We start from the raw sequence: 16775 nt of genomic DNA, 5'->3' as shown, positions 1-16775 counted from the left end.
TTATAATTTTTTCAATATTCACATAGTCTAGTCTTATATAAACAAACTCAGTTTGTGTAAAACAAAACAGTTTTTAAAGTTTATTCCCGATAGATCATGTTTTCCAAAACACTTCTTCCTGGATCTCTGTTCTGGATTCAGTCCAATTTGTGTGCATCTTTCAGAAAATGTGATTCCAAAACTCAATAAAGCTTGAATGCCACATAAGATCTTCCCAATAGGATAGAGTAGAACAAATACCTCTCAAATTATATGAAAAAGAACCCTGTTAGTATATGTCAATACAAATTCTTTGTTGCAACTGCTTTGCAGAATTGACTAACTCAATTTCTGGTTGACTTTGTTTTCCATATGACTTGCACAGCTGTTATTGCCTAATCAGATCCCCAAATGGCACAAGATTTTTTTCTTATTATTTTCAGTTTTGGATTTATCATTATCAGTTTTGTACCATGACCTCAACATGCTAGACTCACTTTGACCTTTGCTGTTTGTCTTCAAGGTGTTTCCACCATTCTCACTGTAATTTGAAGGGAGGCTGTAGTCAGGTGGGAGTTGGGCTCTTCTCCCACTCAACTAGTGACAGGACGAGAGGGCACGGCCTGAAGCTGCTCCAGGGGAGGTTTAGGTTGGGTATTAGGAAGCACTTCCTCAAGGTGGTGGTTAGCCATTGGAATGGACTGCCCAGGGAACTGGTGGAGTCACCATCCCTGGAGGTGTTTAAGGAAAGGCTGGATGTGGCACTTAGTGCCATGGTCTAGCTGATGTGGTGGTGTTAGGTCATGGGTTGGACTTGATGATGTCAGGTCTTTTCCAGCCTTGGTGATTCTGTGTGATTCTGTGATAAATTCACAGAACTATTCCCTAGGCCATCACCAACATTCTTAACATAAATGATCAGATTAGGTAGAGTCAAAACTTTTGCAGGAATTAAATTTGCAACATTGCCTTGAAATATCCCATTTCACAGAAATCCATTGTTGAGTACTCCATGAGTACAGTTTTCCAACTAGCTGAGCATCAACCTTATATTCACATCATCTCCACCACATTTCCCTGGCTTACTTATGGCACTCTTCAAAACTCTTACTAAATCTGAGATATACAACAACTATTGCTCCCTCTTGAACAGTAAGCCAGCTATACTGGAAAAGAAGAAACAGAACTCACAAGGCGTGTTTTGTTCTTGGCAAACCCACCTTGTTTTTAATCAGCTTCTTGTCTCCTGCATGTGCTTGTTTCTCACAAACTCCTTGGAATTTCTTCCAAATACATCCTCCTACCTGTCTGCCTCCCATCAATTCAGGACTTCCTTCCTTTATTTAGAATGCTATTGTTTTGTAGTCTCCTCTAAGTCACATTACTATCTGACCTCTGGCTGAATTGAATTTCAAACAGATTTAATTACTATTCCTTATCTATTAATTTCCTCTGCCTCTACAACAAATAACTGCCACTAACACATTCCCAGAACTTGCTGGATCATCTGTGCCCTCTTCTGTTTCTTTCCCAACAGATATTTGGATAGTTCAGATCTCCACTATTTGAAATCCTTAACTTTGTCTTTATTGTGTGACTGAATCTCCTCTTTTCCCTTTTTATTTTCACCTAAAAGCATTGAAGAATTCTGCCTTTCACCTCTTTCTGGACTTTAGAAAAATCATACACCATTTGACTGTGCAGTCAAAAACCTCTCATGTGCTTTTCTTGTGTCCTGTACCTTTGTATACCAGCAACCTAGTATGAACTAGCTATGTTATTAATTGACCAGATTGTAATAAAATCTCTCACAGCACATTGAGAAAAAGAAGAGGAAGAATTGTATGAAACTGCAGAATAAAGTAAAAACTAATATGGGATAAAAATGTAGGGATAAATCACATCTTACTTAAATATGTATCTGTAGTGTTTCTATAGTATGCATATATATGTGTATATAAAATAATAAATTGAGAGGGAAACTTTTATGTGAAATATTGGAAAATCTCATCTTTGTTTTCAATCAGATATTAACTATTAAAGGCTCTTTTAAAATGTTTATTTCACAGGGCTTTTCTCATCTAGAACACATTTAGCTCTCTGGCACAGTCTGTGAACAGGAAATTAACTAACACAAAGTGTATTTCTTACATTTTTAACATTTTCTCTAATTGTGTCTTTATGTATTGGGACTGACATAAGTAAATCTGTACCACAAGTTGCAGAAGACTGGAAGAATCTTTGATCCAAAACAATGCAATTAGCTTAGCAACTGGAATGAAATCCGAGGCTTTTCTAGGCAATAAAAAGGAGTACAAAGAGCTGCCAGGTACTGACTGAACTGAAAAATCCATTGGACAATCTCAATGTAAATGAAGGTTTTAAGGTAGGAAAGGGCCAAAAAGGTTGCATAAGGAGCTCTCTCATGAGATTCAAATGCTAAAGGAGTTGCACAAAAAAGTGAGAACTAGAATTAACAGACACAGCTATAAATAAATAACCTGAACTCATAAAACCCAAAACAGCTCACAAACAGAATGAGGCACAACTAGTTTATACCTTCATGTGAAGTACGGGAAGGAGACCTAAGAAGGGCTGCCTCTTCTCCATCCTTCCCAAATCTTCTCCCTTCTAGGAACAAAGAGTCACACTGAGCTCCAGGAAATGGGCAGGAGCAAGTGCAAGAAAGGGAGTCAGGCAGCCTCCCAAGGGTGCAGCAAGACTCGGGAGCAACTCTCCCTGCTTCCTGGGATGAGCCTGCCTCCTTTGTTAGCTGCTCATCAGAAGAAAAACATGACAGGGCAGGACCAGACATTTCTGTCCCCCTACCCTCTCCTGTGACTGTTTCAGAAACATGCAGAATGGCACACTGGGGCATTCTTCTGGGGTGGAGTTTTAGTATTCTCAGTCAAAAAAAAACAGCTCAGATCTGGTCTTTCCCCTTCCCAGAAGGAATTGTGCACCCTAAGTATGATGCATAAGCAGGAGCCACCAACACCTACAGCTGTGGCAAAGTCCAGCTTTTCAGGCTGCCCTTTGGTGCCAGATGTCTCTCTCTGCAGAAGTCTGAATATGGGCACAGCTCTAATAGCACATCCCCCTGCAACACACACTTCTGTGCGCATGTCAGCATTGGAGTGTAGGCACTTAGGGAATTCTCAAACCACACAGAAGTAGACCTGGAGGGTTAGAAAACACTAGAAATTTGGAGGTGGAGTCATTATTGTCTTGGATCTACAGATCAAGGTGCAGGACGTGCAGAACCTAGGACACTCTGCAAGTTCAGGGAGTCAAAGTTAACTTTTTTTTTTTTATAGGTCTGGTTGGCCTACTGCAAGTCAGAATGGAGACTGACAGGTACTGTCTCAACAGGTAGATGAGAGTATGTTTCAAAGCTAAATACAATCTCTCCCCTTTGTAGGTGCAGACATATGTTGTACATGCAGTGTGGAAGGATGCAAGTTAAGATGCAAAGTGCTTGATAGCTTCTGAAAAAAGCAACTTGAGAATACAATGGCCTTCAGCATCGGCTTGCGCCTTTCCTAGAAAAAGTGTGGTGGTTTTTCCCAAACAAGGAAAGAAAAGTACCTCTTTAAGGGAACCACAAAGCTATTTTCCAGCTTAAGTAGTCATAAGCTGGCAGATGTTTGTGGAAAACTTTCCTTCTCAACCAAAGCCAGGAAAGCAGTACAGAGATACTGAGTGAGAACATATGGTGTGATTTCATATTTTATCTACTCATAGCCAAATTGCAAGAGACAGCTAGCCCAAAAAAAAGGAAGAAGAGATGTGAAAAATGTCAGGGTGGAGACTGAGACTGGATGTAGTCAGGAGTGGACAGAGAAAGGGAATCATAAACAGGAGTCACGCAAGAGGCAAAGAGTAGAAATAACAAGATCATCCCTAATTCTGAATGGCAGTACTTTTATGTCCACCCAAAATAAATGTTATACATTGCACTACTGTTTCTCTAACTGACATCCTCCACTCCTTTGATGCCAGTCAGGCCTGGCTTGACTCACGTTCAACTTGGTACTCTGACTTGTAATAAGCAAGAAAATATCTTAGGAAAATATTCACATACACACAAGAGTTCAAAGATCATAAATAAGATTCCAAAATCAAGCCTTCTGAAATTAGCCAATATAAGAATTGAGGAGTCACACAAATGAAGAAACTTTCTTTAAATGCATGATGGTTTATATTCTTTTTCCCACCTTGCAGAGCATAGGATGGACCAAGCAATGGAAGTGAAGGAGGCCTGTACCATACAGGATGCTGTTCATGATAGGATTCCTTTCTTATTCACTGCAAAAGAGGGAAGCTAGTAAGGGATGAAGCAGGGGTTGGAGAAAGAGAAGACTGATCTTTTTATTATTTTGGAGAGAAATGTAGACGTTGAAAATAAGAGACTATCAACATCTGCATTTTTTAAAAAGCCATTATAAATGTCTCCACTGACGTTATTTTATTGTAATAAACAAACACTTCATGGTCTCTGATCTCATGCATTAAAGCTAAAGCTTTACTCAGCTTACATGGAAAGGCTGAATGACATTATGTGACCAGAGGCATCCATGAGTTGGTGATATACTTTAGTTGGTCTCAAAAAAATTAATTACATGCCCTAGTTCGTGTTATATATATAGTGAGGAGTCAAAAGCTTCCACCTCATGAGCCAATCTGAACTGCCTCAGTCCTGGCTGAGAAAAACATCCCTATATTAGGCATTGAAGTAAGGATAACTGCATCCAAACACCCACACAGGGAGGGGTCAGCCAGGCCTGGGGAGCTCTGTTGGCTTAACATTACCTGGGACTTTGGATGACCAAAGAAAACAGCCTGAAATGAAGAGAAGGCAGTGCCTCAGAAGCAGAGATGTGCCACCAGTGTAACAGTGTTTTTACCCTTTCCCACAGGAGGTAGTACAAGAGATGGCATCTGGAGGGCAGGCAGGGTGCCTGAGGGCTGGGAGGTAAGAGAATGGGAGGTGGGGAAGACGTTCTTCTCCAAAAATCCCAGTGAGATTTCATGACCCACACAGAAAGATTAATGGATTCACAACACTAGCAAAAGTACATGACTGAAGAAAGCAAGTCCATCTCATGACCCTGAGCAGGCTCACTGGGCAGTTGATCCCCTTTCATCCAATATACATTTGCTGAAATACTAGCTACAAGCTTAATAAATGAAAGGAAGATGGAAAAAAAAGGAAGTGTTGAAACTGGACCAACTGTCTGGAGAGCCCTAGGACCAATAATAACCTCTGTAAATTATGCTTTGCCTGTGCAAACAAGTTATGGCATGTTCAGACCTCCTCAAAGCATTGCATCATAATAATTTATCAAAATAACAGGACAAAGTCCCACAATCCACTTTTAAAAATCATTGTGGAAGTAGGATTTAATTAGTTTTCTTAATCAAAAAGAAACAGAATTAATCCTACTGTTCAATATTGCAAGCACTTAATGTAAACTACAAAGTTGGTGACTTACTCAGCCTCAGACTGTCTCTGCATGACCAGAGTGTCCCACACTGCATAGAGAGTTGATGAAAAACTTGAGTTAATGAAGGGAGGATGAGGGGATTGGATTTTGGTAAATCAATGTTCTACTTTCATAATTAAAGTTTAAAAAAAAAGCCAATATCCAGGCACAGGCACTAATCCTGAAAAGTGATCCCATAAGCTCTGAAGCATTTCTGCCAAGCCTCTAGCAGTCATGTTTCAGCAGCCGGTTACTATGTCCTGAAGCACTCTTCCCCTGCTGGGAGTTAGATGCCACAGCCACTTATCATTACTGCATTCTTTGCTCCTTGTCTCCAGTGACCTGACACTCCTGACAGAGACTTCAGTCCTACTGCTTGCTTGCAGTCTAAGAGATCCTGCTGGCCTGGACTGGGAAGCTCCTGGGATTCTAGCTGGGGCAACACTGCTCCATCATGGTTCCCCATGCATGGCCAAGAGAGAATGCCACTGGAGCTGCCATTAAACAGTAAAATAAACAAGCAGACAGCAACATTCATCAGACTGAGAGAAACAGGGCAGAGCAGCATTTAAGGGCCTCCTTCCCTTCCCCATATAACACAGGCACTTGGTTGTATGAATAGCTAACTCATCTGTTACAACACAGTTCTGTTTAGAGACTGGATCACTCCCCCCAGTAGGAAAGCCAAATCTCATTAAGGGCTATTTTCCAGGGGAAACTGGCATCTTCTGGCTGAGTTTAAAGCAGATTAGGACTTTGGACATATTTAAAAAGACGTATCCAGCAATTATGTTCAGTGTTTAATTCTTTTGATCTTCCAGCCCTTACAAGCTTGAAAGGGCTGTAAATATGGGCACTAGAGATTTAATTGAGGAAATAATAACACAATAAACTCTTAGATGGCATTTTTTATCTTCATCTGTCCAGCCCTTTTTCGATGGAAATAAAGAGCACAAAGCCAGAGGATGTGATGCAGCCCTGCAGGAAGACCTCTGCTGTAACACACATCAAATCCCTTTCATATCCCTGTACCCAGCTTCAGGTTTAATGAAATTTCTTTCACTAGCTGAGAAGCTCTTTCCAACTTCATTTTGGTTATGCATTTTTCATCCCAGTCTTCTTCATTAGTGGAAATAATTACATGCCCTTGCTTTTTTACTCTGCCATTGGATGTGCTTGCAGGCAGTTACCATGGCCTGCCTTTGCCTTTCCAGGCAGAAGATAAGCTCATATTGCCTGTTCTTACAAGTTCTTCATTCTCCAAGTGTCCTTGCAGCACTTCACATTTCTCCCTGTGGGAAGTGACCCTCTTCCATCCATACATTCACCTATTCAATCCATATTTCCTAAATAGCATCACATTGATGTAGCAATCTTAAAGTAAACAAAGAAACAAAACAAAACAAACAACAAAAAACCCACCACAAAATAAACAAACAAACAAACAAAAATCACCAACAACAAAAAACCCCAACAGCTTATATATTCTTTCCTAGCACAGAGTGATCAGTCCTACAACTCTGCCACTCTTGGGTGAAGATGTGCGTCTCTGCTCTTTCTCTACTGTACTTCCTCCTGCATCTTACTAGCTTAGATTCAGCAGGTAAATTACCCATCAGCTGTGATCAGAAGGCAGGCCATGACTCTTCCTTGAGCTGACAGCTCTTCTCTACTTACAAGTAGGAGGCCCTAGTCTCCAGCATCCACAATCTGGATGGGATATGATTATGAGAGCTGAGAAACCAACATAGCTTGCACACCATCTCCTCTGGAGAGTTCTGAGATAGGCTAAAGACCATCCATGGTAAGTCCCAATCAAAAGGAAGAGTGGTAGCAACACATTGAGGGTACATGTAACAATATCCTTTAATTGTGTAGTTTATCTGTCTCAACAACTTGAAAGTCACAAGTTACTGTAGGGAGGAGGTGGGGGGTGGTTTGCAAGTAAACAAACATAGCATCAACTATTTCCAGTCATAGTCTGGCCTCCCTAGCACTTCTTACGAAGCATATTTGAGAGCCAAAGTAAGCAAACAGGATGATTCATTTGTCCCACAGCTTAGCAGATGGATGAATCCTCTATAACCAAGTCAAAACAGGAGCTCCAAGGCTTTAAAAAAATCATACTGTTCAAGCCTCATGAGACAGAAACTCTGGTAATGCCTCACTGACCTCAAAGAAATCAAGACTTGCATTTCTGTGAAATTTAAGTAGATAAAAGTAGAGTTCCTATGGCACTACTCGACAGATGACAAACTAGTAAAAACAGTAAGAAAGAGAGGACCTTCACTTCTTGTCAGGTTTCAGAGATTGACTTTTTCAACTCATTACAAAGGAGTTCACTATTTACACCTGAAGTTGTCATCCATCAGCTGTGATCAGAAGGCAGGCCATGACTCTTCCTTGAGCTGACAGCTCTTCTCTACTTACAAGTAGGAGGCCCTAGTCTCCAGCATCCACAATCTGGATGGGATATGATTATGAGAGCTGAGAAACCAACATAGCTTGCACACCATCTCCTCTGGAGAGTTCTGAGATAGGCTAAAGACCATCCATGGTAAGTCCCAATCAAAAGGAAGAGTGGTAGCAACACATTGAGGGTACATGTAACAATATCCTTTAATTGTGTAGTTTATCTGTCTCAACAACTTGAAAGTCACAAGTTACTGTAGGGAGGAGGTGGGGGGTGGTTTGCAAGTAAACAAACATAGCATCAACTATTTCCAGTCATAGTCTGGCCTCCCTAGCACTTCTTACGAAGCATATTTGAGAGCCAAAGTAAGCAAACAGGATGATTCATTTGTCCCACAGCTTAGCAGATGGATGAATCCTCTATAACCAAGTCAAAACAGGAGCTCCAAGGCTTTAAAAAAATCATACTGTTCAAGCCTCATGAGACAGAAACTCTGGTAATGCCTCACTGACCTCAAAGAAATCAAGACTTGCATTTCTGTGAAATTTAAGTAGATAAAAGTAGAGTTCCTATGGCACTACTCGACAGATGACAAACTAGTAAAAACAGTAAGAAAGAGAGGACCTTCACTTCTTGTCAGGTTTCAGAGATTGACTTTTTCAACTCATTACAAAGGAGTTCACTATTTACACCTGAAGTTGTCATCAGCTTCTGAGACAATATAGACTGGTGCAAAAATACTAACATTGGCATGAGAGCCAAACTACACTTTGTAGCAAAGGGTCAGGAATGGGTGAATTTCTCAAGTTCTCACAACTGAGCTTGGGTCTATGTGAGTTTTTAAAATTTCCCCAGTTATTATTAGGTGCCTGGCTCTCCCTGGAGGAACTTCAGGAAGTTAACAATATGTCCTTCTTGAAAACTGACTAGTGTTATATTTCATCTGCTTCATTAAGCTCTTTACACCATGTATGAATAGCTAATGTAGCTAATGAATAAACTCCTATAGACTATAATTTTCAGTCCAATGAATACAATGAAGCAGACTAATTACTTTTATACCTTTTTAGTGGTTTTCTCTTTGACAGCCTGTGTTTGTCCACTGGCAGGAGACTGCATTTTTTATATACCATTTGCACACAACTATTTTTTCTGACCTGCTGCTGTTGCCCAGTAGTGTCTGTTGGGAGCAGAAAGGCACTGGCTGCAGTGCAAGCTGATCCAGCTGGGTGCTGTGGAAGGGCTCAGTGCTCCTCCTGCCTCACGCCTGCACCAGGAGCCTCCAACTCCCCTGCAGACTTCCTACTGGTCCCAGGGAGGCTCTGTTTACTTCCCAGCAGCTCTTTCTTTTCTTCCTATCATAGCTGTGGCACTTCACAACCACACAGTCTGTGAGCCAAAGATATTTTTCAATGGCATCGACTAGATATTTTCAGCCTGTCTCTCATAACGGATCCCACAAAATGTACCTTTGTGCATGCCTTCCAGCCTCTTACAGTATTTTCATTTAGCACGAGCCTGTATCCTTGCTCTGCACAGGGAACTGCCAGCATTAAAGTCATTATTTAAGAAAGGCCAGCAGCCTCAACTCTGTGACAGGGTGTCTCTGGGCTTAAGTCTATATATATAGATGTGCCTAGTACAGATACTAGATACATAGTTGTAGGGTCTATAACATCCTGATAACCTGAAATTCAGTGGTCCACAACTAACCATTCATGTTAACCAGGGTGGATTCCTCTCAATTTGTCTTTAAGTGCTGGAAAAAACACACACCTCCAGAGGGCAATTTATCCCATTTATTTTAGGCACCAGAGATAACGCCTTCTCCACTGAGTGGAGAGGAAACATCAGTGCCTGGCTGGGACCAGCTGTATTCCTTTTGGCTGCTCGAAGGCTGGGTGAGAGGCACTCCACCCTAGACTATCTTTAGCAGCTCCAAGTTTATGAGTGGACAGGGAGTTCTCAGCTCCAAAACATAAGATCTATTCTTTACTTTGTTTTGCTGTCCTGTGTCTCCTGCTTTGCAGACTTGAGTCAGAATAATCACCAAACACTTTCATCAACTATTCTCATATTTGAAGTATTATTCCTGGCAAAGGTATTTCACATGTTTCTTGTCCTCCTGCATGCACACCTTCCCTCCCCAGCTACTAGAATAAAATAAACTTTAATCTTCTTATCTGGATTTGCCAAGATCAGCTCTATGCACAAATCCAATTCTTATTTCCATTTGCTCCCACAACTATTTAAGGGTTTTGCTTGGGAACTAGCATATTATTTGGTGCTCTCCAAATTACTTGTTTATTTTGTTTGAGGGGCTAATCTGGTCAAATATTAGTCACATTGTCTGTTTAGATCAATAGCTGACATCAAGATCATATATGCTGAATAAAGCAATAAAATAACTGTTAACTGAAGTCATGTTTCCTGAAAAGATTTACTTGCACACGAGCAGCTGCTGTCCTGGATGCTAACTTATGCCAAGTGCATGGGACACCAGTCTCTTCCCCTCTGCAGATGTTCCTTTGAAGTTGTGGCAGATGCATGAGCTCTCTGGTGAATGCTATAAACCCACACAGTCCTAGAAGCAAACCAGTACAAGTCCTCTGTCTTGGTTTCCTTTGATGTTTAAGATATTTTCTCCTCAAAGTACATTGAGGCTAATGACTCTGAACTTCCCAGGATGGACCTACCCAAAGAAAAGTGACAACATGAGTTCTCTAATTTTAACTGAAAAAAGGATATAAAAAACTTGCTTTTGGGAAGCTGAACAAGGCAGCAATATCTGGATTGAGGAGCACATACTAAATTCACAACCCCACAGTGACAGTCTGTGTTAACTCACGGTCCCCAAAATTCCCCAACAGAAGGCAGTGGGGGAAACCATTACTTCAATAGTTGGTAGCCACAGAGAGAAAGATCACCTGATACCACCTGCCCCGACCAAATCAAAATGCTCAGGGAACTGCAGAGCAAGGACAGCCATGAACATGGTGGCAGGAAAGCAGCTTAGCTCCACACCTCTCCAGGAAAGAGGCTCCACCCAAAAAAACCCTCATCTCACATCTTCCATCCCACCCAACTCATACACCGGCACTTTTGTTTTGTTTTTCATTTTTCATGTAACATTTTAAAAAATCAATATAGACCATGTTACCCTTGTTTGTAACAATACAAATCAATGTAAAAATTTACATTATGTGGGTCACTTGTTCAAGTCTGTCTGTAAAATATTTGCACTATGTGGTTTACTTGAACAAGTCCAGCTATGAGGAGAGCCTTCTGATCAGTAGTCAGAGAAGCAAATATCATTTCATAAAATATAAACCTTTGTTTCTTTACATTGCCCTTGTATTCAAGACACCACTGGGTGCATAAAAACAGATCTCTGTATGCCTAATTTTATCTTGCATTCACATTTCTTTGTCCTCTAGTTTGGAGGAGGATCTGAGGTACTCAACTTTCTTAAGGCACCAATACTCCATATACCAAAGGTTCTACTTCTCTTCCATTATATTTCATTAAATTCAAGCCACTCTTACAGCCAAATGTGCTATCACACTGCTCTTGGAGGATGCAGATGGATGGGAATAACAAATAGCATTTTGAAATGTTACCCTTACTGAAAAACTTAATTTATTCTCTAGCTACAGTCTAGCAATTTCTTGATAAAAATGAGCATTTCTTATAAATCCAAGTTTTTGATGTTCATTCCAGCACTGGCCAGTTCATCTATGGTTTTCTTCCTTCAAAGAACAGATGTGCAAGTGGATTGACTGTTTTCCATGCTCGCAGACACCTTTTTCCCATTTGCCCATAAAATATATGTATTCCTTATTGTCCTTAACATCCTGTACTTGGAAACAGTTAAGTCCTGTCATCTTTGGTTAGCACTGACTCAGACTGCATCAGAAATCTAATCTCTATGCCTGTATCTTCACAACAAACACTTTGAATATTTAAAGGGAGATTTTGGTTTAAATCTCATAAAATGTGAAGGTTCTTGCTGATAGATTGAAGAGTTTCTTAATTTAGGCCAAATCCTAGTCTTTAAAATCCTTCCAAATATTTACTGAGATAAATGCAGAACCAGCTCTAAGTGGTGCTGTGAAGGAATTAAATTATGGCCTCTCCCAGATGGATGCAAGTTGTTCATTGTTCTAGTTTGTGGGGCCACTCATAGTTCTAAGGTTCCTACTTCACAATTTGTTTATTTGGAGCTAGTGTGTCTCCCTGATCATTTCCTTTCCTACACACTTTGAAAAACCTCTGGGCTGATTTAGGCAAACAAGCAGCTTTACCTTCAGTGTCTGTGTGAGCTGCCAGTCCTGGGTCTGTAACAATCTATAACTTAAGGCTGGATCTCTTTCACTCCTATTCAGATGAAGATAATACTCTTACATATGATGGAACTATTTCTCAGCTATCACAAGTGTTACATCTTGGAAGAGGAAGTAACCAAGTCATTCTACTTATTCAGATCCTCAAAGTACAGCATGGTCACTGATGATTTATTACTCTCTTCTGATTAATGCCAAGACTGGAATCCTGTTAGATTAACCTAATGGACATCATTTAGCTTCCTGAATAGTTGATATGCATACTTAAATTTAAAAGACACAAAGTTCCTGCAGCAGCACAAGCTTCACTGGTGCAGACTCATTGTTTATGGGAACCTATGCCAGACTTTTATGCTCATATCAGTGAGAACAATCAGGCCAGTCATGAAAGACTTAGAGGCAGAGAAGAGCAAGACTCTATCTACATTGTTACTGGTAATCTGTTCAAACACTTCCAGGAATAAAACCATGTATTAATCAAGCGACTCTCAAAACACTAAAATATCCTTCCAAAGTCTTTTCTTGGCAAAGACAATGACATATTACAGCTGCCTATGAATCTCTAGTTAAGAGAGACTGGTAGATAAAACAGAAACTGAATTCTCCAGTGTACAGTTATCTGTTATACTTGGGCAGGGGTATTCTGAGACAGTCCATTTAAGCAAAGGGTAATCCAAATGGTGAAAAAAATTAGATTTTCAGAGGTAAAGTTCACAGATATACAGTTGCCATGACAACTGTATTTGGTTCTGGAAAAGGGAAAAAATGGCTCATTTTAGACTGAAGTAAAATAAAAGGAGTTTGAATGGATAGAAACCAGCATTTTCAGTCCTGTGTGGAATAGTCCTTCTGTTGCAAGCTTTCTTAGCTTCTGTTTTTAGAGCGTTTTAGAGGGGTTTTGTTGGTTGTTTTTTTAAAACAATAAGACTATTGGAATTACAAAGGGTGAGAGCACCGCCCTTTCCCCATCCTTCCCACATTCAGGGCACACTCCTACTATTGTGTGTTTCAAAATTCTACAAATTGCAAATAGCTCCAAAATAACAGAAACAGGTTTCCTGCATCTAAGCAGCATAAAAATGCAAACTTGTATTTTACAACATTCATCAGATGGCAGAAGACTTGGAGAAGAGGAAAATAGCTGATGTATCCATCTGCTGGGAAAGGAGTTTAGTCAGAAATGTCTCTCTGCATCTGATGTGAAAGACAGCCAGGATGATTTTTTTTTCTCATGGTCATTGAAGAATAAATCAAATTTCAGACTCCTGCTGTCATGTATCCTTTATTGGCTCTCCGTTTCCAGCACTTGTGGATGAACATTGCCCCTATGATCACACAGGCCAACGCAATGGGAATCGTTGCAACGTACCAGGACAAGCCAACAGCTGGAAAATTAAAGAAAGGAAATATTTTCAAAACAAACCTCCCAGGAACATAGTTGCTTAAGTTCAAGGAGGAAGAGAAGAAATTACATTTAAAAGGATGTCTGCAAGTTAACCTTCCAGCAGGGTTGATCGCCTATGAAGGGAATAAGCCTAATGATTGAGCAGTCTGGGAAATGGGTTTATGAAGACAGGAGGAAGAACTGGAAAATAAGAGAGGGTGAGAATTTAAAGTTCAATTATTTTGCATACACAGGACTCTTACCAACCCCTGCTCAGGGCTGATATGTGTTTTATATCTTAATCTGGTGGAAGCAGAGAAACTCCAAGCAGGAAATAAAAGCACCACATGGAGAGGGAGTACATAAAACTTAGTCCACCTTCACCCTCTGTGAATAATTTTTGCATACAGAGCAGCTTATAAACTCCTAATGATTAAACCCAGACTGTGAGCTTTTTCCCAAGACACAGCTAATTTCCAAGGCCAGTGTCAGTCCAGACCATTTTGGATCATTCCAGTTTACACTGGTTCATGGATTGTCTCGTCTGTAGTATTACTTGTAGGTCATGGAACTTGTGTAGTTCATGAAAGACAAGGGAAGGACATCATCTAGGATGATGTCCTCATCATAGGATGCTAGAGTGAGTCAGGAGTTGCAACTCATAATGAAGAACTTTAAATATTCCTCTGCCTTTCTAAGACAGTGTGAGCAAGCTCTGGTGATTCATCAACATCATGCAAAGAAACAATTAGCATCACTTCATGTTGTTTTTACAGCTGGTTCTTGGCCAATGGTCTATCACACAGCAACATTAATTGCACTCAGTTTAGGGATTCTCTTCCATAACTAAGAGCCAAAATAACAACACTCATCATAATTCACACTTCTTGTTATTTTGGTGGCAGTCTGTGCATGGTGAGAAGGAGCACCCTGAGCTTTTTTTCTGCTATTGTCTTCTTGCTTTTTCCCCTGTGTTTGAGGAACTGGAGGAGATTTGGCCCTGCTGCACCCAATGGGAGTTTGTCAATAGTCTCCCTGGAGCCATTGTTTCACAAAGTGTATCTAAACTTGGGTGTTATCCAATGAACAGCACAGAGCCAATATCAGCACAGAGCCTTATCCCTGCAGCAAATAGCAGTGAGCGATCCACTGAAAGTGTCTTCTCTGAGCAAGCTATTCCAGACTCTACAGGTGAAAAAGAAATCTGTTTTTCTCAGGCAATAGTCTCCCCCAATACCAGCTCTGACTGTATAAAAGGCTTGGGTTATAATTTAGCATTAGAATAATGCTAACAATTATAGTATGTTTGTCTCCCAGATAAGTAGTCAAACTAGTTACCTTCCTGCTTAAACCTTGTTGGCAATACTTGGTAGCCAAATACGTTCTGGGCCACACACATGAAGTCTGTGTAAAAATCCACTTCTTCGACAGAATCAAAAATCAGTGGCACTTCAATGAAGTTTTCACCATTTTCCACAATTTCTCTGGAAGAAAAAGAATAATTTTGTTTTAAATAATTTTATAATCTGACTCCTCAGTGTTTGATGTGTTCATTCTAACAGCACATTGCAAGAAAACACATTGGATATTTGCTCATTTCTGAACTAGCCCCTCAGCATTAGAGGAGAGCTGAGTCTTCCAGCCCAGTTGTGATAATTGTTTGAGTCTCAGCAGCCAGTACCTGTTGAATCTTCTTGAATCTTCCAGGAACAAAAGAAGGTCTGGATTTGCCTTACAAAAATAAAGAAAAGGGAGGGAAGAAAGGCAAGCAGAATTCTGTATATCTTTGACCTCTCTACACAGCATTGTGAAAGAACGTCATTCCTTCTCTCTGACCAACTATTCATTTCTGAGATTAATTCTTACTAACAGTGGGAAGAGGACATATGGAGAACATAACACTGCAAATGCTCACTCAGCAAAATGAACCACCATTCCTGTCTGTTAAGTGCCCAAAGGCAAGAGTTTGATACAAGAAACTGTCTAGGAAGCATCCAGCATATTTCAACCTGATTGTTTCATCAGGCCAACTGTTTAAAAGTGGTTTTCTAGCTGCAGTCAAACTTTTTCTCTTGGTATCTATTAGTCACTGCTGGAGATGTTGTCTTTAATGATCTGGTCATGAGCTTGCTCTGCTCTGCAGCATAGCTCCCTGTGTGTTCCTCCCAGGACTGTACTGCAGGAAGGCAGCAACACAGTGGTAGGTGTTTTGCCAGAGGCTTCTGCAGGGCATTTGTTTTCTCAGTGACATTCAGCCTGTTTTGCCTTGCTGCCATTCTGAGGGCTTCCAGCAGAACTGAGGTGTCTCACACACCATAGGCTCTGCATGATCCTTAGCTGTCACAGTCCCTGTCTTCATGCAATTGTATAATAACATGTAACAGCAATATTAATAGTGATAATAATAAAAAAAAAATTTAAACACTAAGTAAGAAAGTACATGTGCTGTTATGTTCTCAAGCCTGCAGAGACTATGGCCACAGTACATTTTATGGCTCCTGACCACAGATTTAACACACTGTCACTTATCCATGTAAAGAACATTATAAATTAATCGTCTCAGTGATGCTGTAGGGAATGTGAAAACACATAAGGGATGAGGCAAACACCTGAGTTACCATGTTACCTCTGGCTGCAGCTGTGCAATAAACTAAACATGGCCAGGTTGTTATCTGGCACTGTTGGCCACAAATAGCCAAAACCAGCCCACATCCACAACTGTTGAATGCTTTAATCCCTCAAAACAGGGATGTCACATCCCCAGACTCTGCTGGGAATGGTCCCTACCCCATGCTAAATCCTAATTGATTGCCAGGAGCTCTTTGTGAAGATGCTAGCTGCTGAGTGATCATTTTAACCATTAGCAGTAGAAGCAATGGTATCCCAGACCCCAGGAGCCACCATGACACAGGTGAGAGTGATGATCTTTGAGGACACCCTCAGCTTCAACAAATGAGAGATAAAACAGGCCAACTTGGACCTCAGTGAAGATATTTCAGTTAGGAGGTTTACCTCATGTTTGCAGAGTACTAGAAGAGTGCCTGAATGACATGAGTTAGAGCTCAGGTGACATGTGACAGGTACAGAAAGCAGATCTTTTCCCTCCTTTCCTAGCAGAAAAAGCCTTGAGGAACACAGCTACAAGGCAGCTGAGAGAAGGCTAGGGAAAG

The 16775-nt window shown here is 40.6% G+C and overlaps 1 protein-coding gene across 1 annotated transcript in view; it reads right to left on the bottom strand.

The window, feature by feature from the left end:
* Positions 1-13478: 13478 nt before the first annotated feature.
* IL1R2 (interleukin 1 receptor, type II) overlaps positions 13479-16775 on the bottom strand; it is a 13603-nt gene continuing 10306 nt past the window's right edge. The window contains 2 exon segments of the mRNA XM_009997942.1: positions 13479-13606; positions 14944-15089. Of these exon segments, the coding sequence (XP_009996244.1) occupies positions 13479-13606; positions 14944-15089 (274 nt within the window).

This window comes from Chaetura pelagica, unplaced genomic scaffold (genome assembly GCF_000747805.2).
Source record: "Chaetura pelagica isolate M959 unplaced genomic scaffold, ChaPel_1.0 scaffold123, whole genome shotgun sequence".
In the NCBI taxonomy this organism is placed as follows: domain Eukaryota; kingdom Metazoa; phylum Chordata; class Aves; order Apodiformes; family Apodidae; genus Chaetura; species Chaetura pelagica.
Note: the sequence above shows the minus strand (reverse complement) of the source record. Positions and strands in the feature narration are given on the sequence as shown.